The sequence below is a fragment of the Tupaia chinensis genome, unplaced genomic scaffold, assembly GCF_000334495.1.
Source record: "Tupaia chinensis unplaced genomic scaffold, TupChi_1.0 Scaffold139513_1, whole genome shotgun sequence".
Lineage (NCBI taxonomy): Eukaryota > Metazoa > Chordata > Mammalia > Scandentia > Tupaiidae > Tupaia > Tupaia belangeri.
Window position 1 is genome coordinate 53759 of NW_006199398.1, and position 11185 is coordinate 64943.

The window sequence follows — 11185 nt, forward strand, 5'->3', positions numbered from 1 at the left end:
ATCTAGACAGATAAGCTAAAAGTCCCTTAACATTCAAGAAAAAATTTCCAAAGACTGAAGAATATATGCTATTAATGAAAACCTAAAAATGTATTATGTTATCTTGTAAAATTTGTTTGGAAGAACACTTACATAATTAAAACTTCCTTTCAACAACAACAAAAGCACAAAACCAAAGTAAACAGTGGCTGGATGATGGCACAGCAGTGCTGCAACATTCTCTGAGGCTGACCCACACAGGAGAACTCCAGGGCACCTGCTGGCCCTAGAAACAAAAATGTCAAAAGCTCACATAAAGGTCCAGCAGGTGGCACGGTGGTTAAGGGCACTGGACTCTGGAGGTATGTTTAACCAAGGTTCGAGTCCCAGACCTGGCAGCTTGCTTTCTCACTTTTCTTCTCTTTCTCACTCTGCCCTTCTCTGGTCTAATTACTTAATTAATTAAGTTAAATAAAATAATTCTTTAAAAAAGAAAAAGCTGAATGGATACTGAAATTCAGCTGTGAAACATTGCTTTCCTTGACCAAAAATGAAATTTTTCTGCTAAGACTTCCCTCTCTAGATACATTTCTAGTGGGTAGGGCTACCTTTTCTCCTTCTCTCCATTTCTCTCACTGTGTCTCCCTGTGATTTTTAATTTTTTTACAATTTTTTAAGGTAAAGTATTCTCTGGGTTCTCAAGCCCTTCCTTTATTGTGCTAATTGGTGCCCTTCCTAAATGAGATGGGGAAAGGCCCACCCCAGTGCCTCGCATGAGATTGATGCTGAACTTCAGCTGTGAAATATTGTTCTCGTGTGGTGTGCATGCTTGGACATGGTTTTCATTTTTGCTTTTTAAAATTAAAATGTACTTTTTATTATTTTTTTCTTTGTCCTTCTTAATTTTATTTTTTCTTCTTCTTTCCTCTTCTCTAATTCTCTTCCTTTCTTCTTTATCTTTATTCATTGGATGCTCAGACTCCAAGCACTAATTTTCTAGACAGGTCCAAGTGAACAGGATCCAAACATCTGAATACAATTAGGGTCAGCATATTCCTCTATTCCCACTGAATGTGATATACAAAGAATGAAAATGGAACAGAAGAGAGATTGCAGATCACCTCCTACTGCACGCCTCTGAATGCTCAGATTAAACTTCAAGAATTAGGAAGAAATGCACCATCCTTCAGATGACTAGAAATCACCACAGGGTCACAAGAAAAATGGGAAAGCAAGAAAATTCTTCTCCTCTAAGGAAAAATAGAAACTCCTCTTCATCCATAGACAGTACAATGAAACTCATGGAAATATCTGATAAAAACTTTAGAATAGTCATAGTGACAAAGCTAATAGAGATGGAAGAGAAGAGAGACTATGAACTGTAGAAGAGGCAGGAGAGAGGAGCTGATGAGTTCCAGGAGGGAGGAGATTCTTGCAAGATCTAAAAGAGGAAATACACACTATAAACAAGAATTACATGGACCTGTTAGAGATGAAGGCTATAATACAGGAAGTCAAAACCTCCCTCGACAACATTAAAAGCAGCCTTGATCATACAGAACATCAAGTCTCAGATGTAAAATGCAGAATTGGTGGCCTAGAAAAATCTACCATGAAGATTGAGAAAATTTCAAAGAAAAATGAGAACAATATATGAGAAATAATAGATACCATCAAACATCCAAATATTCGTATAATTGATATCCCAGAAGGCAAAGAGACTCATAGAGCAATGATAATCTAGTCCATGAAATCCTGGAACAAAATTTTGCAAACCTAGAGAGGCATTCAAAGATCCAGTCCCGAGAAATACAAAAGACCTCAAATAGAATCAACCCAAGAAGATCTTCTCCAAGACACATTATAGCCAGATTGACCAAAACCACAAAGACAAGATACTAAGATTGGCAAGAGAGAAACGACAAGTTACCTACAAAAAATATCTCATCAGGCTAACAGCAGACCTCTCATCAGAAACAATGTAAGCAAAGAATAGGAAAACTTAATAAGAGACCAATTTTAGGAATAAATTGAATTTCAGCACGTCAACTAATGTTCCCAGTGTTAGTATTGATGTGGTGCAAAAAAAAAAAAAAAAAAAAAAAAAGAAGGAGAAAAATTTTGGGTCTTTGTCTCAATTTTTTTTTACAAAGTGTATCCTCAAACTTATTTTGTGCTCACATTTAGTCTTAATTTAATAAAATAATTACAGTAGAACAGAAGAGGTTTTTGTTTGTTTTTAGCTTAGAAATCATATACACAAAGAATGCATGGAAAACTAGGGCCTGGGTCATGGAATGATGCACCACAGCAAAGTAAAGCATGTGGTTATTATTCAACAGAAACTTCCAGAAAAAAAAATAGTAAAACTATTATTGAAATTATACAACATAATGTAAAGTTTAATATTGAAGATGACTATGTCTATATCCACAATTTATTAATTACATACTGAATGCATGCTGCAAAAAAAACAGATCATACCTCACAAAAATAAAAAATGAATAATTAAGAATAAATAAGAAAAAGAAAAGATTATACACAACTACCACTAGTGATTGTGAATGTGGAATGATGTGAAAAAAATGTAAGAGAAGTTAGGTGTCAAAATTCGGTTTATTGGATGTGAGAATAAGAAGATAATGTTACTGACAGTTGGGTCAAAGATGGCCGAAGTTCCTAGATGGCAGTGACACCCTTTTCTGGTACAGAAAACATGGCGGGAGGAAGGGCTCTGATTTAAACGAGCCACACATAAGGTGGACCGGTGGCGATGGCACTCAGGTAGATTGCTCTGGTCCTCACTAGAGGACGCTGAAACTAATGCAGACATGGGAAGACGGGGTCAATGGGGAAAGACAGACTGTGACAAGCAAGGACACCAAAGTAGAGTTTGATGACTCTAATATTTAAAGGTTTAAGAGAGAATGATGAGATTACAATTGCAAAAAAGTGACATGTTTTTCAGATAATTTTACTGAAAGTCACTTTGCAGTAGTAAAGGTGCTGTAGTTAGCGTAAGTATGTGGGTACCAAAGTGCAGGTTGGAGAACTAGAGGATGAGAGAGATCTTTATTGCAACTGAGGGGAAGAAAGACCCATGGTAAGTAGGTCTTTTACATTGGACGAGACTAATGACTTCTCTCCTCTGTAAAGTAGAAGATCCCAGAATGATATTAAAGGAAGAAATGAGCCAGCTCCCCATGGGGAATGTGTGCATCACTCTGCCTGGGTCTCCTCAGAAACTCGTCAGCCCTTAGCAAACTGCCTGCAGCATTTCAATGGAAAGATTGGACCACAGTAATGCTGCATATTCAACAGAAGGGAATTCAAACATAAGACTGAACTGGAGAAATAGGATTTTATAACTTTTTGAGTGAAACATTACTGATTTTTTTTGTTATGCTTTGTTTTCCCAACTTAAGCATTTTACTTTCTTTTGAGTTGTTGATAGGTTCACCAATTTGTTAAAATATTTTTCTTGTTTGTTTCTTTAAATGGAAACATAAACTTTTCCTCCTTCCTGACCCATCTGGAATTGGAAAATATTTGGGAGTATTCTTATTTTGTGGTAGAAGGGTTATTTGCATAAGTTCAATAATGCTTGTAGCATTGAATCAGAAATTGGAAATACTCATAATTGGACAGGGCTTTGACTGGAATGTCATATCTGAAGATCAATTAGAAAACTATGGAACTAAGGTGGATTTCATGTAAGCCAACAGAAACTCCTAGAAAGATGGTCTGGCACCATAAATAGTTCTGCCTGGCAGAGAGGATTACAGAAGCTATATGAAAGAATTTACAACATAAAATAACCTGGACTTTTCCATCCCAGCATTGTAATCAGTAGAGATTGCAGAAGAGCAACCACACCAGAGGATTATCTTGAGAAAACTTTGAAGGAAGAAAAAGAGACTGCTCTTTGCTAGCAGATGGTGTATCACAGAGTACCTGGGCAGGGCTGAACTGAGAAGGTTTATGTGTGACTTGTGTGCTGGGCATTTGCTTTTCAACCATTCAAGTAGTTGACATGTAAATATTTTCTCAAAAATATTTAAAACCATACCGGTTCTGTTGTTATAAGAAATATTTTGAACATTATCTTTAAAATTCAGTATTTTGAAATTTTGAAAGTTGTCTATTAATTGTCAAGAATGATGGAGTATGGGACCAGCAGTTAGCGTAATGGCTATGTCGCTGGACTCCCACATAGTCGACCGCGGTTCGCGTCCCAGTCCTGGTGGCTTAAAACTCACGCCAGGCGCATGTGCGTGCGTGCCCAAGATCCCGAGAGGAGAATGGAGGAGAAGGGATTGCGGCGTGGCCATCCCCCCTGGGGGGTGATTTCTCGCTTTCTGTCTCTCTGTCTCTCTTTGTCTGTCTGGAGAGCGCATGCGCCCTATAGCAAAAATCTCTCCAAAAAAAACAAAAAAAGAATGATGGAGTATGAGCTAAAATGTTTTGATATGTAAAGAAGATGTGGAAAAATGTAAAAAGTAAATTAATTAATGAATAAATAAATAAATAAATAGGAAAAAAAAGTGTATTTTCTCACAGCCCAAAGTCAGGGAGCTGGCACCTGGCCAGGCTGTGATGCAGTTGTAACATGGCTGGGAGCAGCAGAAAGGGAGGTGCAAAGGAGGATGCAGGACGCCCTGGGGACACCTCGAAGAGTCAGGCCACGCCCCAACATCGCTGCTGCATGTTGACTTACAGCATAAGTCTGGGGACACATGCGCCACCCTTCACCCCTGACCTCCTAAAACCCTGACTTACAGAGTAGTCACGCTGTCTAAACTGCTTCAGCACCAGCTCAAAAGCCTGAGTCCAGAGTCTCCCCTGAAACTCCAGGCAACTCCTCTGAGTAGTGAGCCACCACATGGAAGAAGTTAGCTACTTCCTCCGTGTAATGGCCAGACCTCCACAGGCCGACATCCCCCTCCCAGTGGGGAAAGGCCATAAGAAGTCAGTGATGGGCCTGGAGGAAGCCTGAAACCCAGCACAAAAGACATTAACTTTGTTTTTTCTTACGTTTTTGCCACAAGGTGTATACACTCACCAGAAAGAAAGTGAAAAATCACTCCCCAGTGTGCGCAGCCATGCGAGCAGTACTCCCTACTCCTCCATTCCCCTCTCAGCATTTTGGGCACACATGCACATGAACCCGGCATGATTTTCAAGCCTCTGGATCCAGGGCTCACACTGCAGTTGACTATGTGGGAACCCAGTGCCTTAACCACCACACCACCTGCTGGGGTACAGCCAGGGAAGGCGGTGGAGTGTGGCTGTGCATCCTTCATGAATGTGCTTCATACATGGCCCTGACACTAAGTCTTGAAGTATGAGAATAATCTCTTTCACTTCATGTTCTATGTCCTGGACTCACTGGAGCAGGGACGGACCTGCCCTGTCTGGGCTCCAACAGCCGTGTCCTTCGCACCCACACCTGGTCGCCTTGCTGCTAGTGCCCACATAAGCCCTTCCTCACTGTCCTGGGACTCTCTGATTCCAGTGATCCCGACTCTAGCTCCCAGAACAGGCTTAATTCATAATTGATAAGTAACCTCAGTAACGGATCAAATGTTTGTCTCTATGAATAGTGATTCTTTTTGTTTGTTTTGGAGAGGGTTTTTCTATAGGGCACCTGCACTCGCCAGAAAGACAGAAAGAGACAGGGAAACAGAGAAAGAGAAATGACACACAAAAGGGGATGGCCACACCACAACCCCTTCTCCTCCATTCTGCTCTCAGGATCTTGGGCACGCACGCACATGCACCCGGCATGAGTTTAAGCCTCTGGGTCCGAAACTCGAACCATGGTCAACTACATGGGAGTCCAGTGACATAGCCATTATGCCAACTGCTGGTCCTGAACAGTGATTTTATTTAAGAATGAATAAATGTTCGATTTATGTGAATCTTCCTTTGAAAAAGCCTAGCTGACTAGAAAATGAAGTTTCAATACAAAGTTTTGATACTGGAAACCTGCTTACTATACACATATTTTATTTATATAGTTTGAAAAGGTTGGAATGATTTTCTGAATCCACAGCACAAGGTGGCACTTTATTTTTTTTATTTGCCAGGGGGCACATGGACTCACTCAAGAGAGAGAGAAAGTGAGACAGCACTGCCATGGGGCATGATCAGGCCACAATCTCTTCTCCTCTGTCTATCCCTCCTTCGCAGGACTTCGGGTGCACAAGCACATGAGCCTGGTGAGTTTCTCAAGCTGTGAAGTCCCTAATGCGAACCGTGCAGTCAGCCATGTGGGATCAAGCTGCTATAGACACCATGCCACCAGCTTACCCAGTATTATTTATCTTTAACTATTTATTTAATTTTACTTATTATTATTTTTTTAATTTGCTACAGGGCATGTGAGAGACAGAGACAGAGAAAGATGAGAGAGAGAGAGAAAAGTGAGAAAGCAAGCCTCCAGGTCCGGGACTCAAACGGGTTGGCCACGTGAGAGTCCAGTGCCTTAACCACCATGCCGCCTGCTGGCCCTGACTCAGCATTATTTTTTAATATTGGGAATAGCAGTAGGAACTTTATCATCAGAATATGGTGCTACGGTACTCAAGAGGAGACAGTCTCTGCTTGGGAACATATGTTAACAGCCTCTCGGTTGGTGAACTGCATCTTCCAAAGTCGGGACGTCTGTCGGTGTCAAAACACCGTGGGAAGGGAGATTAGCACTTCTAAAGTGGGAGAGAATAAAGTGTTCCTGGGTGGGTTTGGGAGGGGTATGGTGGGAAGAAGGAACTATCCGGAATACCCAAGTGTTTTTGTTTGTTGTTTGTTGTAAGCACACTCTCATATCGAAGTTATCCTGCTCAGAACTGAATTTTATGTAAAATGCTCTGAACTCATGAGGATTAACACGGAGCACAGGCCATAGTCAAAGAAAAGAAGCCTTCAGGGAATTTGTACACAACATTTTGGTAGAACTCTTCCATTGCTAACCCCTCCTCTGTAGTCCTCTGGGTGGCTTCATAGCTTCATCGAGGTCACAGATTTTTATTCCTTGGTTTTTAGAGAGAGATTTTGGCTATAGGGCACATGTGCTCACCAGAGAGACAGAGAGAAATGGAGAGAAAGAACATGAGAAATCAACCCCAGGGAGGGGGATGGCCATGCCTCAATCCCTTCTCCTTCTGTTCTCCTCTTGGGATTTTGGCCAGGTGCACCTGCATGAGTTTTAAGCCACCAGGTCAGGGATTCAAACCGCAGTTGCAGTAAGAGCCTCCAGTGCCCTGAGCACTATGCCACCTGCCACCCTGATGTCACAGATTAAATGCCTCTCATGATGCCTCCAAGTTGCTTGTTGATATGCAATCACACAACTCCCGCAGAACTCCCGCACAACTCCCGCTAGTTTTTTCATGAGTCTCATCCCAGCTTCATTTCTCTGATGATCATGCAGTCTTACAGGCTCCTCCTTCCTAATAGCCGTGAGTTCAACGTAGGCACGTACACGCCACTTATTTCTCACCACATGTGATAACTAGCACAGTATGAGGAAAGCAATGATTAAATTAAAACTCTAGTGACTGGATCAACAGACAATTGAGAGATCAACACTCCAGAAATTGAAATAGAAGCGAGGCAGTGCATTATTTTTCTATTTACGTATTTGCTTCTCAATAGTTATAAATGACATTTAATTCCCTTACTTCTTATGCTTTATTTGAAATTGTTACCTTGTTTGCATCTAAAAGACTCTCCCACAATACTCTTCCTCACAGCACTGAAATAGCAGATTTATTCAGTGTCTGGACACGGAGCATTGTCTCCACTGTGGACTGCACCACCCGTGCTGCAGAGAACACGTCATGAGTTAACACAGACCTTTCTGGAATCGAGATACAGAAGTTCCTCAGTTACGTAAAGGAACAGTATAGGCAAAGGCCATTGTTAGTGAAGCCATGGAAAATAAACACTAATATTTTAGTGAAAATAATAAAGCTGTTTTATTAAGCTTTTATCTGGAAGAAAAAATTCAGAATTATAAAAGTATATTTAATAATAGAAGTATAGAGTTACAATAATAATGTGTTATTATCTACATGTTTGTGCAAATCTTAGAAAATTGTACACCTGTGGTTTTTCTAAGGAATTGGACTCTAATGTTAAGTAGTTCGGCTGATTTCTGCTTGCACCACACTAGCAGAAAACCAGACCTTGCGGGTGGCTTGTCCTCCTGGGTCTGCACTCTGCATCCTCACCACATTTACGTGGGTGCAGTGTAAGGTGCGGCGACGGACTCTGCTTTGTGACAGCTCGTTCCGGTGCATCCCACATCAGCTGCGTCCATGCTCGCACATTTGCTGAGAACCACAGGAAGGCCCAGATGCTGAACATGTTGTTAGGAGCTGAAGAGAAGAGGCGGACTGGTCCACATGCTCCTTGAACACATTCAGCTTTAACCTAATCTGGGAAAGCATTTCTTTTAAGCAGGTCTCGGATCATCTACGTAAATGAGATATTCTCCGGAAACTCCCTCCCTCCTGTCACAAAGTCAGGGCACAGTGGGGAGACAGCTATCCCAGGGGCTCACACCTCGGACGTTACCAGATCAGTATTTGACCAAAGAGAAATGGAAGAGAATGACTCAAATAAGATCCTATTCAAAACTGTTTTAATCTTTACCACAAAAAAGAAAAAAGATGTCCATTACAGTATCACTGAAAAGCATTTGCAATCAGGTAAAATTAAGTCCCGCACCCTCACTAGCACTTTCTTCAGTGCTGCTTTTGCCTCCTTGTTTCTCAGAGTATAAATCAGAGGGTTAAGCGTGGGGGTCACCACAGTGTAGAAGAGGGAGACAAACTTTCCCTGCTCGTTGGACCTGCTCCTGGCCGGCTGCAGATACATGAAGATGATGGTTCCGTAGAAGATGATGACAACCGCCAGGTGGGAGGAGCAGGTCCCAACTGCTTTCTGTCTCCCAGAGGCTGACTTGACCCTCCACACGGCTCGGGCGATGTGGCCGTAGGAGACCAGGATGGAGGAGACGGGCAGGACCAGAAAGATGACACTGGCCCCGAAGAGCTCAGCCTCGTTGAAAGTGGTGTCCACACAGGCCAGCTGGATGAGCACGGGGACCTCACAGAAGAAATGGTCCACCTGGCGATGGCCGCAGAAGGGCAGCTGCAGGGTGAGAGTGGACTGCACCAGAGTGGTGGCTGCCCCACACAGCCACGCCATCGACGCCAGGGCTGTGCAGAGTCGCGGTGGCATTAAGGCAGTGTAGTGCAGAGGGCGGCAGACGGCGACGTAGCGGTCGTAGGACATGACAGCCAGGAGGACGCACTCAGTGGACCCCAGGGCCAGGGAGACGTAGAGCTGGACCACACAGCCGCCGTAGGTGATGGCCTGTGTGGACGTCCCCAGGTTCACCAGGAGCTGTGGGATGACGCTGCTTGTGAAGCAGAGGTCCAGGAAGGAGAGGTGGGACAAGAAGAAATACATCGGCGTGTGCAGCCGGGGCTCCAGACGCGCGACCAGGATGATGGCGGTGTTCCCCAGAATGGTGAGCAAATACAGGGTCAGAACGGCAGCAAACAGGACCTGCTGCAGCTGAGGGTGACCGGAGAACCCCAGCAGGATAAAACCTGTGAAGCTGCTGTCATTGGCGCCTCTCAGCAGCCCCATGTGCAAAGTTTGCTCCTGAGGGCTGAGGCATAGCTGAGAAAATGACCTCAGGGCAGGTTGGAGGGGTGCACCATCCCGGGCACTGCCGTCAGGGCCTGGGCAGCCTTGTCCTTCCACCTTGTGGCTCAGGGCTGCCTGCGTCTGATACGTGTGCTCTGAATGAATGCACCACACTACCTTCACCTCCGACCAGATGCTTCCGGAGAGAACAGGCGTTTAAGAACACCTTTGTCTTCTGCGGGAAATCAGTTACACTGTCCTCGCCTTCTAACCAAACTTACTGCTTTATGTTCATGTCTTCCTAGTTACAGAGAACTACAGCTAGAGACAAATACCTGAGTTTTTATTAGCAATTTTTAATTAAGGGGAAAATCATTTTTATTATACCACAAGTGTAGAAATTACTTGTAACTTTATGTGGTTAAGAGAGATAAGCTGTGAACAGCATTAACTAATAACCAACTCCCAAGAGCTCCCATGACAGGGCACAGGAGAGTCTTGGTAACCCATCGGGGCGACGCCCAGATCGATTTCCTCCAACTGCACACTCCCCGTTCTGCACCTGCCTTTCCTCTTTCTCCCTTTACCTTATTTACTTCCTACTTGTTTGCTCTATTGTACATGGTGCCAGAACCCTCCTGGCCCCCAAGCTAGTTCTCAATAAAGTTCTCTCTATAATTTTAGATGTCTTCTTACAGCTGTTGTTTTTGCATGGTTCTACTTGGTTTGATGTGTTTCGTTCTGCTGTTCCGTGTGTGTTTGGGTAAGCTGCATGTGCAGCTCTTCCCAGCCGTCTGTGAGATGCACGAAGCCAGCTCTGCGCAGTGTGCAGGCCCCTGCCTCAGGGCAGTCAGCACGAGGGGCTCAGAACTTACTCACCATTTACACCTCCTTTGTTTTCCCAAGTTAAGTTGACACGGCTGTAGATTAACAGATAGTTAATTAATAGTCAGTCAACATTGTTATCAAATAAATTGTGAAGCCCAAACTTCTGATAGACAAAACCTTACCAATCTTCTTTTAAATGAGAACTACCAAAAACTGGCATGATTCTACCCCTGGGGAGTTTGGGAGTTGATGCGAACGGGGCCCAGGAGTGACAGCCACACCTGGTCTCTGCTTAATTCTGATGATCTTCACCACAATCTTGTAGTTACAGAAGAGAAACACTGCAATGTGCTCATTATCAGCTTGTCTTTTTCCTGCCACTCTCTCCCATTAGGAAATACCAATTCTAAAAAAATGTCTCTTGCTAAAGGGAATGTTTCCTTTGCAAATTCATCTTTTTTAGGTGAATATTATGCAACACCAATTCCAGCCTGCCTTCTCTGTCATAGCATTCTTCTCCTGCCACCCTGAAAAATGTCCCCTGAGACTTTCATTGATAAACTTCTAAGTCACTGGTGTTTTTATTTTCATAGTGAAGAATTATTGCTTGGGTCAGCCACTGGGGTGGTGGTTAATGAGGCTGGATCCTACATGGCCAACAGCATGTTCAAGTCTCAGACTGTCGACTTTAAAAACACTCCAGTGCAGAAGCCGG

General features: G+C 43.3%; 1 protein-coding gene across 1 annotated transcript in view; it reads right to left on the reverse strand.

Annotated features, from left to right (window-relative positions):
• Positions 1–8661: 8661 nt before the first annotated feature.
• Positions 8662–11185, reverse strand: part of LOC106736385 (olfactory receptor 2G2-like) — an 8632-nt gene continuing 6108 nt past the window's right edge. The window contains exon 2 of the mRNA XM_014593051.2: positions 8662–10562. Within this exon, the coding sequence (XP_014448537.1) occupies positions 8662–9642 (981 nt within the window). The 5' untranslated portion in view covers positions 9643–10562. The remainder of the gene's footprint in view (positions 10563–11185) is intronic.